General features: G+C 27.6%; 1 protein-coding gene across 1 annotated transcript in view; it reads right to left on the bottom strand.

Moving 5' to 3' along the window:
- Positions 1–8288: 8288 nt before the first annotated feature.
- The window catches only part of LOC111627390 (kinesin light chain-like), a 73702-nt gene continuing 59715 nt past the window's right edge, over positions 8289–22275 (bottom strand). Inside the window, exons 9-13 of the mRNA XM_023370955.1 lie at positions 17891–18024; positions 17712–17825; positions 15099–15255; positions 14186–14353; positions 8289–8808 (exon numbers count right to left, since the gene is read on the bottom strand). Of these exons, the coding sequence (XP_023226723.1) occupies positions 8674–8808; positions 14186–14353; positions 15099–15255; positions 17712–17825; positions 17891–18024 (708 nt within the window). The 3' untranslated portion in view covers positions 8289–8673. The remainder of the gene's footprint in view (positions 8809–14185; positions 14354–15098; positions 15256–17711; positions 17826–17890; positions 18025–22275) is intronic.

Below are 22275 nucleotides of genomic sequence, written 5' to 3'. Positions count from 1 at the left end.
ATATATATATTAAATTATATTAAATATAATTATTGTTTAAAGAAATTAACTCTAGTATGGTTAAAAATTTGGACTTATTAACTGAAGTTGACTGCCAGTTTGATAAGTCTAAGGCAATTTTTCAACCAATTACTCTATTTGGGTTTACTATTATATCTGTAAAAGTGCAAATTTAATGTTTTAGAGTAAAAATTTTTCAGTATATTTTTGAATCATCAAGTAGAAAAAGTTTCCATATTACCATACTTTCATAATTGATGTTTTAGACTTGTAAATGCAGCATTTGTTGATTGTATGTCTCAATCTTATATCTTGATAAGTACAGTACATATTGTATATAATTTCAACTCATTTTTATGCTATGCTGAAAAAATCAAATTCTAGAAACAAAATTAAATTGCAAAATCTTTAAAACTAATAGTCTTAGCAAAATTTCTCATTAAATTTTGCTGACTTAACTTTTCTATACATAATATTAATTTTTAGTAGAAAACAGACTTCATTTAATCTGGCATGGTTAGAATATTTTTTCATAATCAAAAGCAGAGATACTCATATACAGACAAAAGGGATACATGCCCCCTTTTCCTAATTCCCAAGGAGGCCCCAAATTCCATTATCAACAAACAGAAAATTCATTTGCAGAATGGGCTAATGAATGATATTTGTCCATTGTCTCATGTAACTTTGTTGTATGTTGACTAAAACCTGGCCTTAAAAACAAGGAATGTTTCTCATTTTCAAGGCCAAGTTATAGCCCAGACTGCAACCAATGTCACCTTGTGGGAGCACTGATCTGATGTTGAATCATAGTTTGAAGCTTCTTGCACAATGTATGATGTTCAAAAGTCATAAGCTTAAAATATATTTTAAAACTTTATTTTTGGAATGTTTATTTCCTCTTTCAAAGTATTTTTGCTTCTTAAAATATAACACTGAAAGTGTATAAAATTTGCTTTCTTTGAAATTTTACAAGCAAATGTTATGAGACTTTTTACAATTCTAGATTTTGTCCTGAAAATCATGAATTTTGGATTATTTTATGTAAATGCCAATTAAAAGCTATCAGGACTTTCTCTGCTAAAATTTTATTATACAAATTAAATCAATGAGCTTATTGTGAAAGACTGGAAAAAATCAATTTAGAAAATTTTAGAACATATTGATATCTGCATCAATGTTTATTATGAAAAACTTTAATTAGTTCATTATAACAAACATTTTCACTCAACTTTTATTAAAATATATGATGATTAACAGTGAAATTAAATGCTTACTATATATCTTATTTTCAATAAAATCAAAGGATAAAAATTAATTTACTAAAAAAAGCTAATTAAAAAATAATTTAGAAAATTTTAATTATATAATCAATAATTTTTTAACATACAAATTTGTCAATATATTTAAAAGAAAAACTGATAAAATATTGTATATTTTAGTTTTTCTATATAAAAATTTTAACTTACAGTATATGAAAAAGAAGCTTTTAAATGTATTTAAAAAATCATTTGAACTTTAATAATACAGCTTGCTTTTTAAAAACATTCAAAATCATACATAAGCATTTCTAACTCCACATGCAAGTCATTCATTAATAAAGATAAGCTTAATTGATCAGTAAATTTATATAATGTTATATACAAAACATATATAAAAAAGTTTCCTCATCACTCTTTAATGATCCTAATCATCAATATATACCGTATTAGCCCGAATATAACGCGACCCCGAATTTAACGCGACTCCAAAATTTTCATAAAGATATTTAGAAAAAAAATAATACTCATAAAAGAATTCAAAGAAAGCAAACTTCAATCAGATAAGCATTTATTTATGTAATTACAGTAGAGCGTCGTTTATCCGAAAGCTGGTTATCCGAAAGCATTCCAGTCGGCAAATTTAAATTTTCGCTAGTGCTGTGGCGCTGCAATCTTTGGCTATTTCTTGGGTTACTCAAATATTTTACGTTTTTGATACTAAATTAACATCTGAAGTATAATTTTTTATTGTTTTTATATTTTTCAATATATTTATTTTGTTTGTATAAAATAAAAAAATAATTTTTAACGATACAATAGTCTTCGTTAGGCTTAACATCGACGAAAATTCAACGCGAAGCGACACGCAACGGAGAAAAATTTCAACATGGGATAAATTAATATATTTTTTCGTACATGATTCGTTATCCGAAAAAGTAAGTTATCCGAACCACCCCAGTCCCCAATTGATTCGGATAAACGATGCTCTACTGTATTACATTCCATTACTTAAACCCCGAATTTAGCGCGAGTCGATTTTTTAACGGAAAATAAATGGTCGAAAAATATCGCGTTATATTCGGGCTAATACAGTATTATAAAGGTAAGTGTACAATGTGCATGCTACTAAAACTCAAAAATGAGTCCAGGTATGATCAAGGGAGTTATATGATGTGGTAGCCCTCTATCCCCCATCCACGAAGAAGGTTCCCGTTTTTACCTGAAGGGCGTGCTGTTGAAGATATAAGGGCTGGAAGTTTTGCCTTCTAGAAATTTCTAGAACAGCCCAGAACATTCGAGAGCATTCCACAACATTCCAGAATGTTCCGGGATGTTCTGGAACACCCCGGAAAATCCCAGATCATTGTGGAACATTCCGGACCATTCGAAGCCTTTTTATATGGGTGGGACTACCCATTGGTGGGAGTATATAAAGCAAGATCCGTTGTGGGTTCGAACGTCAGTTTCTTATCAGTGACAAAGGGAAGAACTGAAAATTCCAAAGTAGTGCAGTGAGTGAATAAAAACAAACAGTGAAGTGTGAGTAGTCAAAGTGATACAGTTTGATTTATATTCAGTGACTGAATATAAATCGAAAATAAAGTGTGAAAACTGTTTAAAGTGTACTTAGTGTATTGTTAATAAAAATTTGATTTGATTTATATTTTATACAATGCCCAAACTTAAGAGGAGGAGCTCTTGCCAGTTCTGAATTTTCTTTTGAATATTAAAGTTGATATCGTTGACATTATTATTTTTAGTTGCCAAAATTGCCCTTTGAAATAGCCACTCTGAATAATAATAAGAAGTGCAGAGCCCAAACAGTTAGGAGTTGAAGGTTGACATTTGGTACACAGTTAGGGTGAGTCATGAGAATGTACACCAAGAAGGGATTTTTCAAAATTTCCCCACGGGAGAAAGGGACAGGATTAACGCTTCCCATGAAGAACTCGTCTTCTATTATACTATTTTAGATGCAGTTTATTGCATTTTTCATTACGTTTTAATAGGGTATGTCATGAGAATGTACACTAAGAAGGGATTTTTCGAAATTCCCCCCGTGGGGGAAGTGTTAACAATGAAAGTGGTTAAGTAACAATTCAAGTGTTAAGAGAAAGCGACGTCAAGATTTACAGGCGCAGATGCGGTTTTTTGCGTTTTTGTGAGAAATTGAACATATTTTTAGACCCATCTAATTTTCTAATTAGTCTGGAAACAGGGCAACCTAATTCTTGCATTCTGAGAAAACGGGTAAGATTGGTAATAATCTTAATCTTCGCTATTGTTACTTTTTGCCTGAACAATGCCTGGCTTATCTGCTAGTAATTATATAAAATAATGACACAGTGAAACTAAGTTTAGTGGACACCTGTACTTATAAAGGAAAACATCCAGTTCCAGAACAGTATTAAGACTATTGACATTTTTACCTTGATTAAAAATATGCTGCTTTCCTTGAACTGGAAAAAATTTTCTACCTTCTGTCTATTCTCCAAAATCTGTTGAGCAAACAATATGACAGATTAATGCTTCCCCATAATTATTATTTTAAAAAATACCGTGCTTATCTTCATTGACATCATTCAATAGAATTTATTTGTCCTTAGACTCGCCTAGCAATATTTTCAGGTTTTCCATTTTTTAATACCATATTATAGTATTCTGGCATCCTGTGGATCAAACATTGGTAAAATAGCAGCAGCAACATTTCTCCCTTGTGTAGTAAGACATTAAGAAACTCTCATTCTACTTCTGCTTAAAAATCTGAATCAGAGTTGTGTGTTTGAAAGATTTGCAAACAACCTTGTCTGGAAAGCCTAAAAGGTAGAATAATCAGTAATGATGACCCGTACAATCTGTAATAGTTATGGTTTTGGTCCTATTCCAAGCCAGATTGATTTTTTCAAATTTCCCTAAATTACTTGTTGTTAACATAGAATAAAATATGTAAATAAATAAATAAATAAATATAGTAAAATTGAAATTTAAGAAGTGAAAATTTTAAGTATTAAGATGTATGCAAACAAATATAGGCTGCAATGTTGTGACTATCTAAAATGTGGTGCACCCGACAGATACATTGCTAGTCATGCTTATGAAAAAAATTGCCTGAACTGATGATTGTGTGGAGGTTTCTCAGGTCTCAGCATATTTTTTTCTTAAGAAGTATTTGTGCAGTGAATGTCAACTGCATGTCATTTGGGTTGAAAGTTAGTAAAGTAGAAATTTTTCCAGAATTTTTAAATATAAAAAAAAAATTGATTGATAGGTGCTATGAAGTCTGAGATCTATTGCTGCTACCAGATAATTAAAATAATTCCTTAATAAATTCTTCCTTTGCATTTTCATTTACTTTAAACTTATGATATTGCTAGAAATTTATTAATAAACAAAACTGTTAGTTATAGAAATTCAGTTTTATATAATTAAACTGATTGTATCACGATCATGTTAAATTTTGGTCTTACACATTTCTACTTGCATTATAATAAATTTAGTCTTAAACTGAATTATTCTTAGTTAAGTTCAAGTTTTTTTTCACAATAGAAGTATTTTAAATTAAAATTAAAAATACTTTCATTAAAAACTGCTCAATAATGGAGTTAGACCTAAAAAAGTAAACAATTTTTCCTTGTTTGGTTTTGATGTAGATCATTGTATTTAATGTCCATTTAGAAAATTGTCTCATCAGCTAATAAGTATTTTTATTTTGTTTGATTACTTATAACAACAACACTAACAAAGAGAATTTATTTTATGTATACCATTTGGTAATGACTGATAAAATTCTGAAAATGTGACTGAAAAATTGAAGTGTTATGAAATATCTGAAAATCAGATTTAATATGTGGTAAACATCAAATTTAGGTAAAACATTGCTTCTGAATCTAACTCCATGGATATCATAATATATATGTATAAAATTTGTTTAGTATGTGTCATTCCTTAACATAAAACAAAACCTTTAACTACCAGCAACAAATATTAGTGAAAACAAACATTTTTGCCTTCACCATGGCCTGCATCAGGATTTTTAACGAATTCCAAATTGGACCGTTGGAATGATAATATTCAAAAAAACAATTTTAAATTTCGAATTACACAACGTAAATTGAATTCAAACTGTAGTATGACTAAAACTCAAATGTATGACCCTGTCACACATACCTTTTTAAGTTTAAGATGTACAGAGTGAATTAATATAGACTAACTTTGCCTGAATTTTTCATAAAGGTACATCCATATATATGATATTGTATTGCAGTCTTTAAAATTAATACACTTGCCGGTCAGGCTGGCTTTATGTATTTCTAAAGCCTCCAGGCTATGAATATGGTCTGTTTGATAGGCCTGTATAATTAACTTGGTGTTCTGAAGGTCCGCATGCACTTTTGGGTCAGTGGAGTACATGGACAAGGCGGTAGTACGCCTGTTGTTTTTAATGTCATATTCGTGCTCACGTACACTTTTTTGTATTGATTGTTTATTTGAGCCAATATACACTATTTGGAATCTATCATCCCTTACTGGTATACTGTACACTCCTGGGACCCTGCTTTGATCTATTTTATCTTTCGTGTTGCATAGCAACTTATATATTGTACTAGATCTCCTGTATGCAATTTCAGTACCACTATGGCCAGAAATATCTTTGTATAAGGAGTTCAAATGCCAATTGAACTGCTTCCTTCTTTAAGTTAACAGTGATAACACAACTAGAAATTTTCGTCAATAAAAGTTCTGTTTCAAAATATCCCTAGGTATAATGAAGAAATATTTTTACCTTTGTAAAGTTTAGTTTCCATGTGATGCTGTTAACTCTCTGGAACTAAACTTTATTTTGGGGATCATTAGAGAGGCAATCTGACCACTATGTAGGTTAATAACCAAAGAATAATAACAGCTACTATGTTTTATTGTATTTTCTTATATATGTGAAAAAATATTAAACAATTTTTAATAAATAAGAGTGAAAAACTAAACATAAAAATGGTTGGTTAGATTAATAACTAATATACCAACAATTCTTAAATAATGGTTAATATTCAACAAGAAATATGTGTGTGTGTGTGTATATATATATATATAATTTTTGTGTATATATACATTGATCTGTTGAGTCTTAAAGGATAATTTTTGTGTGTGTGTATATATATATATATATACACACAAAAATTATCCTTTAAGACACAACAGATCAATCTGCCTAGTGTCACTAGAATTTACTTCCTCCTCCATTTCCATTCATTTATATTAATCTAACAGTGGAATTACAGTCATCACCTATCTCATTTACATGTTTCATCATTGTGATTAACCTAAAGTTTTTTGTTTCTCCTGCTGGAGTTAATTCTAGATGTAACAAATTGTAAAATAAGCTTTAAGCAATGATTATAGTGATTAAACAGCAACTTGGCATATTTTTGAATTATTCCAGACATTCTATTATCATATGGCATGTCACAAGAAGAGATGAAAGTCATTTTGGAAGGCAATTCTCCAATCTCTGCTATTCATGAAAAGAAGTAAAGACCAAGGATGAGGTGAACAGATGAAGTTGAAATGGATATAAAGGAAAAGGATTGTGGAAACATTGATTGGAATGATAATATTCAAAAAAAACAATTTTAAATTTCGAATTACACAATGTAAATCAAATTCAAACTGTAGTATGACTAAAACTCATAAATGTATGACCCTGTCACACATACCTTTTTAAGATGTACAGAGTGAATTAATATAGGCTAACTTTGCCTGAATATTTCATAAACGTACGTCCATGCATGCGATATTGTATTGCAGTATTGTACTACCAGTGCATATTGAATACAGTGGAGAGAACTCATTAAACACAGCAACCCTATCCAATGTAAAGTGAGGCAAGGATGATTCATAAAAATCCATTATAGCTAATTTTCCTAAATCTAAAAGTATTTCTCATTTTGTCTGTGTAATTTTTATAACTTCATAATCAAATTTTCTAGTTATATTTCAGATATATCTTAGATCTAAATAAAAAAATAATTTATGAAATTTATAATAAATAATACAATATATTAGAAGACTACTTAAATTTTTATGATATAATCTTCATAAACCACATTTCAAAATAACTGAATTCTGTTCATATATTGATATGAGATAAACAATAAATTACTTTACATTTAGAATAATACTGAAAAATAAGTATAATTACTGTTATTAAATACTATTAACATAGCTATGAAAGTAACAAAATGAATGAATGAAAGCTATAAAGAAAAAACTGAATGCTAATAATTCAGAGCAAGATTTCATAAAATTGTGAAAAAGTTCATTTTGTTACTCTTGAACAATTTAAAAAGTTTGATAACTTACTCATAGATAACAGCACAGAGGTACATGAACATGTTTGTAGATATTATTAACTGGTTTTATACAATGAGATGATGTAGTTTGTCTGTATTTGATTATTCTATTACATCTAGCTTAGTTCATATTTGTCAATTTTAAATAACTTTTATACTATAAGTATCAAATTGGTTAATATATCTAATGACTACAAAAAGCCATTAGATATAATAATCAATTTAATATTTATTAATTTTAAATACAATATTAATTTTGCAATTAATTTATAATTCAAAATAACAGTCATGTTTATTCTATAAGGTGTAAATAATTTATTTGCTATTGATATATCATTTTACAACAGAAAGAGAAGTATTAAAAAAAAGTAATGACAAAATACAAAATAAAAAAAAAGAAGAAGAAATGCATATTTTTGTGCAATACATCAAATACATATATACATAAAAAGAAACATTTTCATACAATCAAAAGTAACAAAAACATTGACATTTAAATAAAAATTATATACCAATAATAATAATAATAATAATAATAATAATAATAATAATAAATCAGATCATTCTTTTGAAAGAAAGAAACAATATATATATAGTACATTCCAACATATAAAATATTAAACAAAAAAATAATAAAATAATAATAATGAAAATAAAAAGATAAGATACATCAATATAATTTTTAGAAAGCATAGTTTTCATTTGAAATACTGTCATAATTCATTTTTACAAATTTATGTGATGGTATAAGCTGTTAAGTACAATATATATTTGCGCTCCATAAAATTTAGAATACTTGCAATATTCAAAATATAAATATATACTGAAATAAGAAAAGTTACAAATAAAGCCTGCTTTAGGTATCACACTATTGTGACATTAATATCACAGTTTATCCATCACAAACAAGGATAAATTAAATATTTTTTAAGAGTTGACATATGTTGGTGGTTCTTTGGTTCATTTGAAAACTATATCAAGTACATAAAGAAGCAACAACAAATTTCAACAAAAGTGCTTCTAAAACAAAATATTAGAGAATTAATGTCATTGAATAGATCTTATTATGAATGAAATCCAAATGCATGAAACAACTTAGATTTAAGACCTGTCCCTTGTGCTTGATTTCCTGCTTGTTCAGTATCTGTCTGATGACCACTGTTTTCAGTTCTCTGTGTAATTGCTATGGCAGATGTAGGCTGCATGAAAACAAATATTGAAGAACAATACTTGTATAAATTTTTAATTGCAGATCTTCAGATATTTATGAATATATGGATTAAGATATAATTTTATGAAAATTAAAATTTATTTAACATGCAATTTTTTTACCATGTTTCATAACTTACCAAACTTTATATTTTATGTTATTACAAGAAGAAATTTTTATGAAATTGTAAGTTTAATAGAATTTTTTAAACAGAATTTCTCAAACTTATGTATAATAGACATTATCATAGAATTTGTGGTTTTATTGTAAATATTTCAAAATAAAAGTTGAATTTTGAAAAACAGTAAAAATTTATAGTAATACATTGAAGAAATAAGATCTAATAAAACTTTCAAATTTATATACCATTTTAACAAAAAGTAATTAACATAATAGAATTTTTCTATTTAATATATGAAGAAATTAAGTATATATTTTATTCTAAAAAAAAAAAAGCCTAAAATTTCCTGTGATTATATTTTGTTGAGTTTTCAGTGGAAGTTCAAGCCGGATAATTATGGAGTATGGAATCTTATTTACAGTTTTATTTATTTATCTATTTTAACTTAGATAAGATCAGCAGCACACTACCATATTTATAGTATTCTTCTACAAATAACCAATTTGTGTTAAAATCTAGAAGTCATGCACAGATTTTGTATTTCAGTCTACGTGAGATTAAAACTATCTATGTAGTAAACAAAAAATAATACTTCAAATTCTACTGCAAGATTTGAAAAATTTACTTGACAGGCATGCAAAATGCAGTCATTTATTAGAATAAATTATGGGAAATGAACTATGCTTTTCTGAGTTTGTTTGCCTGATTTGTATAGTTTTTTAAGGCAGATGACACCCAAGTTAAATAATTTGAATACTTGAATGTATCTACCTTAACAAAACACTGGAAAAAAAAAACCACATAAATTCTGATAAAACTAATTGTCTATCAAATAGAAAATTGATTTAGATAATATCTATGGAAAAACATGTTCTGAGTAAAAAAAACTCAGAACATGCTTAGTCTTAAAAAAATAAAATATACATATTACAACTTTACTCAACTGAGGAAACTAAATCAACATTACTACTACATATCTGATGTAATAGTAATATCCAAGGCAAGATTCAATAATAAAATTACTAGTACTGTTGAAAAAGAAATAATGTAGATTACAAGATTGAGACTAATAATATTGAAAAAGTATACAGTAATGCAGTATGTACCAATAGTCACACCTGCTACGGGACATTTGTAATCATTGTGTGGTTTAAAAAAATCAAGTTACCAATATTGAACTACACCAGAATTGAACAGTGACCTCTATTTTTGACAGCCCAAAGCATTACATTTACAGGTTAGTGAGATCCATTGCAGGATGTATGGACAATGTGGAGAGTCACATGTCTGCAAAAATCTCGTAAGTGGGTTCAAAACTTCAAGAAAGACTGAACAATGTTGAGCCACACAGACTTTTGAACCTGTGCTTTTTGTAGCAACATGCAAGATTTTTCATATTGTGCATACATCCTGCAATGAATCTCATTAGGTCTAATGCTCTCAGTTGTCAAAATTCAAATAACAGCTTGCTGTTTGAGTCTGGTACAGTTTGAGATGGATAACAATGTTATTTTGTAAACTATGTAGTGAATACAAACGTTGTGTGGCAGGGATTACTTATTGGTATATACTGCATTATTACTCTTTCATTATTATTAACCTCAACCTTGTACAGTACATTATTTTTCTTTAACAGTGCTACTAACTATTGATTCAGCCTCATATGTTTGAGTAATTTCAATGTTTTTGATATTTCTGTTACTCAAAAACATTTTCAATTTAAAATATTTTGCATTACAAAATAATTTATTAATAAAATATCTTAATACTAAAAACAGAATTCATAAATTTTACATAATGATAAAAGATAAGGAATGGAGGAATTTATATGTTTCTGCTATTTTTTTTTTTGCACATTGCCATGTTCATTTTTGTTTTTTTGCTTTTATTTAAATGTCTTTTATGGGAGGCATTATCTATTCAGACATTACCTGTTAATACTGAATAAATATCTTTTGGAACCGATATTCCAAAATTTCAAAATTCATAAATAAAGAAAGGTATTGGCTGAATCAGTTTATTTTGGATAACACGTAATTTTTCTTATTTAAAAAAATAATGAAGACAGTCTACAATATATATTTTCTGTAACTTACAATTTGCAAGTTAAGATACTAAAGTAAGTAAAAAAAATAAAAATAAGATTAGCACTGAATGATGAAGGAATTTGTTTACCCAGATAATTGATTTGACTTCTAGTACTTGAGATGATTCAATTATGGGTATCTAAATAATTTGAATACTCAAAATATCTAAAATGTTAGCTTTTTGATAGTTTAAAGAATGCATATTTTATGGAAATTAACTTTTTAAAGTTATTTGTCTTATCAGTGTTAAGTATATGATAGTACAGTGAACTCAAAGAACTGAGATAAACTATTCACAATAGAGAGTTCATTAAATACAAAGAACAGCAGAATCAACAAAATTTTTCATTATATCAAGAACTCACAAGTCTCTTATATATAAAATTATACAAAAGAAAAAAAATTATCTTAATAACCAAACTATAGATCTGCCTTTTTTGTTTTAAAATTCTTTAAAAAATTAGCATTTTCAATTGTTTCTTAATTAATGTTTTTATTCCATAAAATGATGCACCATTGCTTTTTGTTAAATTCAATAACTTTTTGTATTGCTTTTTATATGTATAAATATAGTTTCAAATTGTATATGTATATACTTTGTTTGTCTAATATCATAACCAATAAACTTAGTAGCAACATAATTCTTACCTATATTGACAGACTTAAATTCATTCTATAGCAAATAGTACAAAATTTCTAAAAAAATTTTAACAAAAGAAATTCAAAATTCTTTTTACAAAATTATAACTTTATAGTTTGCATTTAAAATAATTTTTTCCATTTGAAACTATTATTATTTAAAATCAAATTTGTAATTTGTAAAATTATATTTCTGGAAAAAATTTCTTCAAAAACTACCTTAGTCACTGATCATTCACATAATTTAAGTGCAAATGTTAATGACCTAATCTAAATTGAAAATAAAACACAATCATACTTGAAAATAATCCAAAAACATTTAAACTTTTTATTTTAGTGACCTTTTCGCAGTAAATTATTAATTTTTGAAAAAATCTTTCAATTTTAGTATTGTTAGTATTTGATTTTATTCATTAGTTCAATGATGGATTTACCATTTAAAAAAGTGACTTTTCTCCTTTTTCCAAACCATAGTGTTTTATGCTTGTAATCAATAAAATATTTATAATGCCAGATATCTTGTTTTAAACTTAAAGAAAAAACCAATAAATTTTAAGAATGTCTTTTTTAAACATTTCAATTAAGAAGTTTGCATTCTTGTAATCAATAAAAAATCACTTAATAATAGATTACTGTTGAACTATAATGCATATAAAAAATTTAATGTTAATTGTTAATAAAAGCTTTTCTGTTGAGCTAACTTGAACTTTTCCTTTGTATCATGAAGTAAATATTACAGGTAACCCCGTATAACACAGAAGTTACGTTCCAAAAAATTGCCATGTTATGCGAATTTGTGTTATATGAAACAAAGAACTAATGCAAAAAGGGGGGGTTAGGTTCCAAAAATTAAAAAAACATGCTGTTAAATCCTTATTTAAATCGAATTTATTATTCATTTTTTCATAGGTAAAATACTTATTTATTATTTAAGTAAATATTTTACCAGAGGATTATTCATCCTATATGATGATCTCAGCATAAACATCATCAACTGGTAACAGTTTTTGGTGCGTTTGTTAATAGTGGTCGCTCTGCAATGGGAATGCGCTACTGTTTGTAGGCATTTAGGAACGACGGTGAAAAGATGGCAGCGCCCGCACTATCGATAGTATTGTGATGGAGGAATCTATAATTCTAAAAGGAGCTTTTAGAGGCAAAAGAAGGGTCCCAATTGTAAAATTTAACCATTAAATGGATTATTTGTTGAAAGAGCATTCAAAGTAGCCACGAAAACAATTTGAATGCTTGCGCAGAGTTACGCGGAGGTATAAAAGAACGCATCCTTTATTACATTTCATGTTGTACGAGGGTTTTAACCAATTCCCGAACCATGTTAGAGTGAACCCGTGCGATAAAAGCATCGTGTTATACGGAGGATGTTCCCAATTCTTGAACCGTGTTAGAGTGAATCCGTGCTATAGAAGTGCCGTGTTATACAGGGGATGGTACCAATTCTCGAACCGTGTTAGAGTGAATCCGTGCTATAGAAGTGCCGTGTTATACGAGGTTACCTGTACTTTGTTAGATAATAAAATTTTTATTAAGCAACAATCATATAGATGCATTTCCAGATGATGATAAATTAAAAAAAAATTAAATGATAATGTAGCAGTACAGCAGTCAAGCTGATGATTTGTTAATCACCTATAACTGATATACAGTGATGCCAGCTCTCTCCATTTCACCCACAAGTTCCTTTTGTTACATTTATTTTAATATTTATGTTTTTACTATTTATCTTTTGTCATTTTACAAGGTGGGAAAGAAAGTCACTTAACACCCTGTTACAGAATATAGAATGTACCCAANGGTTTTAACCAATTCCCGAACCATGTTAGAGTGAACCCGTGCGATAAAAGCATCGTGTTATACGGAGGATGTTCCCAATTCTTGAACCGTGTTAGAGTGAATCCGTGCTATAGAAGTGCCGTGTTATACGAGGTTACCTGTACTTTGTTAGATAATAAAATTTTTATTAAGCAACAATCATATAGATGCATTTCCAGATGATGATAAATTAAAAAAAAATTAAATGATAATGTAGCAGTACAGCAGTCAAGCTGATGATTTGTTAATCACCTATAACTGATATACAGTGATGCCAGCTCTCTCCATTTCACCCACAAGTTCCTTTTGTTACATTTATTTTAATATTTATGTTTTTCTTTTTATAATGAAAATCATATTTTAAATATTCCAGCAAATATAATTAAAAGTTTGTTGAAACACAACTATTATAATGCTGTAATGTAACTATTCAAAACTGTTGGCAACATTTTTCAACAGTGCACAATTTTGTCATCAAAAAGCTTCCCCAAAGGAAAACCTGACATTTATCCATATGTAAATTATTAAACTTTAACAAATTACATTGGACACACATGATTAACAAGTAAGCTGTTCTCTGTCCAAGACATATCCCACAATATAGTATTTAAATTTCAACTTTTGATGATAAAAAGTGTAATAAAAAATTATAATTAAATTTACCTTTAAAAAAGTTTTGTTTTACTTACATCATCACTAACATCCATATTTCTTTCATAACAAACACTATCTAAAGATTCACGAGAACCTCTGCGACTACTTTCTTTTGATGTAGGATGTCTTTTTTCCCTTTGAATAGCAGTCAGTTCTGTTCCTAGATATTGATTTGCTTTCACTTGCCTAACACCTTCAAGAGCCTAAAATGTATATTAAAATTTAGTTGAAAAATTCTAAAATTTAAAATTAAGGTTCCAATATTTAAATATTTAAAAAATTAATAATAAAATATTATAAACACAAATTATAGATACTAATAGAAATAAGACACTAATACTATTAGTAATCTGTATAAACTTATGAAAATCCATTCAAGACATTCATATATTATTTGAAGAATGCATGAATTTCAAACTATATTTCAATTACATTCTTGATTCTACGTGGTGCTTCATAAATTTAACTATATGATTAAAAATTTTAATCACCAGAAAAATTAATGTATTAATTGTATTAGTTAACATGACTAATAGAAACCCCCAGCAAAAAATATAATATGAATATAATTTTGGAATAATTATAAAAAAAATGAATAAGAAATGTTCAAATGTTTATGCATTTTTGTATTTAAAAAGGCAAATAATTTAAATATTAAGAGAAATCGAATCAATATAGAACTTTTTGGTTTTATAAACAATATATATATACATACATAGTGCCTCTACTAAAGTTTTATGATTAATTTTTTTAGTGCACTGGCTACACCTTGTATTGACCAACAATAGATTTTCTTACATGCATGTCTAGCCTTGTTATAGGTACAGTTTTGAAAAGATCAGTGAAGTCATTTTTNTACAAAGAACTGTGTGTTTTTTTTTACTATGATTATATTAAGTTAATGTCAATAGAACATTTTAACTGAATGGAAACTAAAATAAACCTTACTTCTCTTCTTGCTCTTAAAGCACAATCTTCTAATGTTTCAGCTGCTTCATATTTTCCTTGTCTCCTATTGTCTAGCCTTGTTATAGGTACAGTTTTGAAAAGATCAGTGAAGTCATTTTTGTGCCATGCATAGTTGGATGTGACTGAATGAAGAGCTCTTATCATAGATCAAGTACAGAACAATGAGTGGTAATAAAGTTCTGCTGTAAAGATGGTAAAACTGTGACACAAACAGTTGAACTGATAACTGCAGCCACTGTTGATGAAGCACTTTTCACAATCCAACATTTTCTGATGGCAAGCATGGTTTTGTCACAAACAAAAAAGACACTAAAATGATCCTAGTAGTTGTTCTAGTGAATGTCAAAATGAAGATTGAGTGGCAGTATTTCAGAACTGCTAATTGCAAATTGTCACTTGTTACAAAGAATGATAGCACTAGTAGTGGATATCAGCAAGGACAGTGTGCAGAAGATTGTTACAAACTATTTTAAGAAAAAAGTTTTGTGAAAAATTTTTTCCACACATTGATTGAAGTCAAGCAGTTTCTTGCCAAAAATCAAGTTATGATGCACCTCTTCTTATTTGCCAGATGTGGCTCCTGCTGATTCTTTTCTATTCCCTAAAGTACCAGTTAGAGGTGTTATTTCGACTTGATTTCTGACATCCAGGCAAATGTGAAAAGAGAACTAAATCTGTTCCAGTTGCCAAGTTCTAGAGTAGAATACAGAAATTTTATGACTATATAAAGTAATGCATAGACTTAGGAGATATGTATCTTGAAAGGTAAATACATACATAATGGAAATAACTTAATGTAGGTATTTTATATTAAATCAGTCCTAAAACATAGCTTTCTATGTATATTTTTTAAAGTAAATATAATACTTAACTGTTAATATTTAATAACAAACTTAGTTATGTTTATATATATCATACATATTTAACTTATTTATTTTTGATTGTTGTTGTTGTTATTTTTTTTTTAAATATAATAATTATAAAAAATATGCTTAGTTTTTGTTTTTAATAATAAGCAGTGATCTTTTTTCTGAAAAAAATTACAACTGTATGAATGATAAAAAAATATTTTTAAACATTATAACTAAATATTTTGAAGTACAGTCGATCCCCCTATAACACGGGTTCCTATATTTCGGATTCCTATATCATGGCGAAAAAATTGCGACAGTATTCGTACAAACATGCTAAAAAACTCGTATAATTTGGTAAAACATCATCGCTGACTCGTGTCACAACAGAATTGGTCAAATCTAGACCAATAGTGGATATTGTACAAACCGTTGAGTTTAAACGAGCAGTGGACCTACTAAAAATCATTTATTATTTAACGTCCATAAAAATTATATTTATATTAATGATGTCTCCAAAGTTCAGCGAAATTTTGCAAAAAAATAATTTATCAGGAAGCACGCAAGCACCATTCGATGACAAGCTCCACGACGAAAACAAGCTTAAGCAATGGCATCGTCAAATGGTGCACACTCGGTAAGTAATCCTACAATTTTTTGTTTATAGCATAGTTTATATGGATTATTCCCAAAAAATTATACATATTTTGGAAATGTTGAGTCGAATTAGTCTAGAATCGATTAATTTTATGGAAGAAACCTTTCAAACAGTTGTAGTCCGTAAACTGCATACGTGCCGGGCTGTGATTGGCTGGACTCATAGAAAATGGATTCATAAAAACCCGAATGTATCTACCGTGTTATGGGGGGGGTCGACTGTATATTATTGTTACTTGAAATAGCATAGATATGTAATCAGCAATCAAAATTAACCTTAGAACTGCTTTAGTGTCATAAATGATCAAAATTTTAATTAACAAAGTTATCATCAGACATCAGTTGAAAAACTACCAACAAGTCATGATAAAAAAACATATATATTTGTTTATAATTCCTAAAATCTCTATGTGCATGTGCATATGCACACACACCCAAGATTAATATTACTTACTGTACACATTTCAAATTAAAATTTTTCTAAAGTAGAATGCTAGAAATTCTAAGAGAGGTTGTTATAGTTCTCACAATTATACTGTGCTAATAACCAGTATGTCAAACCAAAACCGATAAAGTTTTACAATATCAATATTTAGAATATTGATATTGTAAACATTTATAAGTTTGGTTTGATATATCAGTTTTGATCCCTTCAGAATTTTTAACATTGGTACTATTTTCTAACAGCTGGAGAAATTATGTTGAAAAGAAGTATAGTTGATGATTATTATAATTAACAAATATAGAATTACTGATATTTGTCATTGACACAAATACTGGTATTCAACATTGTCAATAAAAGTCAATATTTTATCAGTTTCAGTATTTATCTAGAATATTGAGAGATTTTTCAGTATTTATCAAATCAATACATTGAATGAATCTTGGTATCAAGCCCAATATTGGTATCAAAAGTTTGGTTTAGCACAGCCATAGTGATGGGATGGGCAAAGTGAGAAGAATGTGTGCACTAACATGCAAACTTAAAATATTTATTTACAAAGAACTGTGTGTTTTTTTTTACTATGATTATATTAAGTTAATGTCAATAGAACATTTTAACTGAATGGAAACTAAAATAAACCTTACTTCTCTTCTTGCTCTTAAAGCACAATCTTCTAATGTTTCAGCTGCTTCATATTTTCCTTGTCTCCTATATAATGCACCAAGATTCTTCAAAGTAGTTGCTACTGTGGGACTATATAAAAATTTTATATTATCTCTTAAAAACTGTTTTACTTTTAACTCAAATATTTAAATTACCTATCAACTTTAGCAGCTTTATGCCATCCACCATATTCACCATAAGGAGCATTTTCTTTATGTTTGTTTTTATTTTCTTCTCTTTCTTCTGCTACTTGCCATATTGGTTTGTTTTCATGCATAGTTGGATGTGACTGAATGAAGAGCTCTTATCATAGATCAAGTACAGAACAATGAGTAGTAATAAAGTTCTGCTGTAAAGATGGTAAAACTGTGACACAAACAGTTGAACTGATAACTGCAGCCNTAAAAAATGTCACAGACTTTCAAATGTACGTGATTCTTTCAACACATCTCAAATAAACCAAAATGACTCATCTCAAGATTATAGAAATACTCTAAATTATCTGAATAAAAAAGATCTCTACATTCTGTATAACTTTTTCATTTAAATTACAAAAATGTTGTATATCTATACCAGTATACTAAATATTACAAACTTTGTATAACTTGACTATTATTGTATAATAAATAATATATTACTATGATTATCAAATTGTTCAATACTAATATTCTATTTATTGTGTAAATAATATAAAATTATAATACCACTTTGTATAACCCCTACAACAGGGACAATTCCCTTTTTGCTAATAAAGATTATTATTATTATTATTTTCTCAATAATTTACATTTATATTTAAAAATTTCAGAATTCAAACAGTTTTATAATTTTAAACAATTATTTTTTTTTTTTTTTGATGTTTTCAATACAATAAAATGTAAATACCAGATGGTCAAATGAAAAATTTACTTGCAAACAATACTTTGGACCAACTTTGCTTATTACTATCTTGCTATTTAACACAAGAAACACTTAAATCTTAAACAGTATTTACTACAGACTTGAGAGCTAACATTTGAAGTATCTTGCATTAAGTCTATTCTCTCAAGTAAACTTTCTTGACCACCCTACATAATTATTATTTTAATATGATAAATGATTATGAATTTAAAAAAAAATGAATATTTTATTTTATAAGAGAATTTTATGATATAAAATCCTAATTAAATTCAAACTTTTTTAATTAATAATTTTCAAAACTTTAGGTTGTTTTGGGGGTAATATTCATGCTTAAAACTTTAATAATTTTAATAACATCTAGAGAAAAAATTGATTTGTAATGGGATTTGAATTCTTCAACTTCCAAAAACTGGTTAAGTATATTAATAATTATGCCATCTAAGCACTAATAGCAATGTTTCTTCTAAACATGTATAATTTTGAAGCACATTATTACCATATGAATTAAACTTTTACACTGACTAAAGGCAGCAAAGTGGCCATGAATATTTAATGGCATTCAGTTAGCCATAATTTAAAAAACCAGCATAATGTGCATGATAGATGTACACATGTATGTACATACATATCCTTATATAAATACAAACCTAAATTATTACTAACAAATCAATTCAATAAATTCGTAACAATTAAAAACTAATTCAATCAAACTAAAATTAAGACCAGAACCATCATAACTAAAATTACAAATGAAATCTTTAAAAATAAGATTTGGCTTATATAAAGAAATTAAGATCATTCAGAACATACTTGACAAGAGCAGAAACAAGAAAAAATTTCAAAATAAAATCCACAGAAGACCAGAAGTTCACAAAATTAGTTCATAATCATCAAAACAACAAAACTTAAATACATTGACAACACAATTAGAAATATATTTTGTTGGTACTCTTGTAATACATATACCTAACATCTTTTTTTAGACATTACAAGAAAAAAAAATTACTTTCTCCACTTTTTAAAAAAACATTTCACTCACTAATTTTTGTTAAAATTAAACATCATGAATAATAAAATTATATCTCAAGAAATGAAATAANTCTCAAGTAAACTTTCTTGACCACCCTACATAATTATTATTTTAATATGATAAATGATTATGAATTTAAAAAAAAATGAATATTTTATTTTATAAGAGAATTTTATGATATAAAATCCTAATTAAATTCAAACTTTTTTAATTAATAATTTTCAAAACTTTAGGTTGTTTTGGGGGTAATATTCATGCTTAAAACTTTAATAATTTTAATAACATCTAGAGAAAAAATTGATTTGTAATGGGATTTGAATTCTTCAACTTCCAAAAACTGGTTAAGTATATTAATAATTATGCCATCTAAGCACTAATAGCAATGTTTCTTCTAAACATGTATAATTTTGAAGCACATTATTACCATATGAATTAAACTTTTACACTGACTAAAGGCAGCAAAGTGGCCATGAATATTTAATGGCATTCAGTTAGCCATAATTTAAAAAACCAGCATAATGTGCATGATAGATGTACACATGTATGTACATACATATCCTTATATAAATACAAACCTAAATTATTACTAACAAATCAATTCAATAAATTCGTAACAATTAAAAACTAATTCAATCAAACTAAAATTAAGACCAGAACCATCATAACTAAAATTACAAATGAAATCTTTAAAAATAAGATTTGGCTTATATAAAGAAATTAAGATCATTCAGAACATACTTGACAAGAGCAGAAACAAGAAAAAATTTCAAAATAAAATCCACAGAAGACCAGAAGTTCACAAAATTAGTTCATAATCATCAAAACAACAAAACTTAAATACATTGACAACACAATTAGAAATATATTTTGTTGGTACTCTTGTAATACATATACCTAACATCTTTTTTTAGACATTACAAGAAAAAAAAATTACTTTCTCCACTTTTTAAAAAAACATTTCACTCACTAATTTTTGTTAAAATTAAACATCATGAATAATAAAATTATATCTCAAGAAATGAAATAATTAACTGAAATAGATCAGAAATTACCACCAAAAATTTTTTTAACATTTCAAAATTCCTTTCAAAGAAAAAAGTTTAAAGGATATAAAATTTTTTGTTATACAAAACAAATGAAGCATTTGTTTTGTATAACAATTCTGAGATTAGGACAACAATTGGAATGTTACACAATTTCCATTAAAAGAATATTTGTTGTTATGTATGAGATTATTTTGTGTAGAAGAAAAAATAGTTTGTGTAAATTAGAACCAAGAAATAAGTGAAAATATTGCTGATTAAACAAGCATAATACTAGTAAACATTGTAATGCAATTTTATAATAATAATAAATAATAATAATAATAATAATAATAATAATAATAATCTCTCTTCTCATTCCTCTTTTCAGCTTTATTTGGCAAATGTTTGGGAGTTGATTAACAACAAATTCTAGAAAGTACTGTACAAGCTGATTCAATAATTTATATTTTGTAGGTATCAGAAAACTGATTTATAAAGAATGTTCAAATAAAAGTGAGAATCAGGTTATAAAACAATAATAAATGTATTTATTCAAAAGAAGTCTCCATGAGCATTGAGACATTTATTCCAACAAGTTGACAAATAACATCTTTAAAGAATACTGGGAAAACCAGGTTTTCACTGCTTCTTAAATTAGACCTCACTGTCCAATGTACATCAATTTCCCTTGAGATTTTTTTAAGAGGTCCAAAAATGTGGAAGTCACAGGAACTAAGATGGGGCTGTAGGCAGAATGTCTTAACACTTCCCATCCAAAATGGTGCAATGTGTTGTCTCCATGGTCATAGAAAACAGAGCAGGTCATCAGTGAAGAGAAGATTATATTCATCTGTTTTTCAATTACTGGAGTCCTTTACTCCTGGAATAGTTATCTCATGGTAAAACCACAACACTGTCAGATACAGTAAATCTTGCAGAAATTGCACTGTGCTATGAAGTCTAAGCACCATGGCAATCTCATCTGGTATGGTTTTGCAGTATGACAATACATGACAGCTTATCATCCACTCTTTCACAGACATCACACCATTTTGGATGGAAAGGGTTAATATAAAATAAAATAACCAAACACCTTAGTATTTCCAACAACAAAGTATTTAATAAAATAAAAACGTTTTTGACTATTTTTTAATAGTCTTCTTTAGTTAAAACACTTCAAAACAAAAAAGAATATAAAATAGAATGCAAGCAATACAACGGTTTAAAAATTTGAAAATAATTACAACAAAATAAAAATAAAATAAAACATAAAAACAAAATTAAATTAAAATAAAGTATTAAGAAAAAATTAATCGTCGTGGTAAAAAGATTTCCATGCAGAGGATAGACTTTCTGCATCTCTATGATTGATGCATCCTTTGTCAATATGGGCCTTGTAAATTTCAAGTTTTTCAATATGTTTAAGTACTTGTTTGTTGGTGGCAATCCTAATTATGGATGCTTTGTCCCAATAAACATTAATATCCTGATGTTTAGTGAAGGCTGCAAGGACGGTATGGTCCAAGTTTTTAGTAATGGAATATTTATGCTCTTTAAGCCTCTGTTTTAAAAGTCTCATAGTGGC

Source organism: Centruroides sculpturatus, unplaced genomic scaffold (assembly GCF_000671375.1).
Source record: "Centruroides sculpturatus isolate CEXI.00-Female unplaced genomic scaffold, Cexi_2.0 scaffold434, whole genome shotgun sequence".
NCBI lineage: Eukaryota > Metazoa > Arthropoda > Arachnida > Scorpiones > Buthidae > Centruroides > Centruroides sculpturatus.
This window is presented reverse-complemented; position numbering and strand designations above follow the sequence as displayed.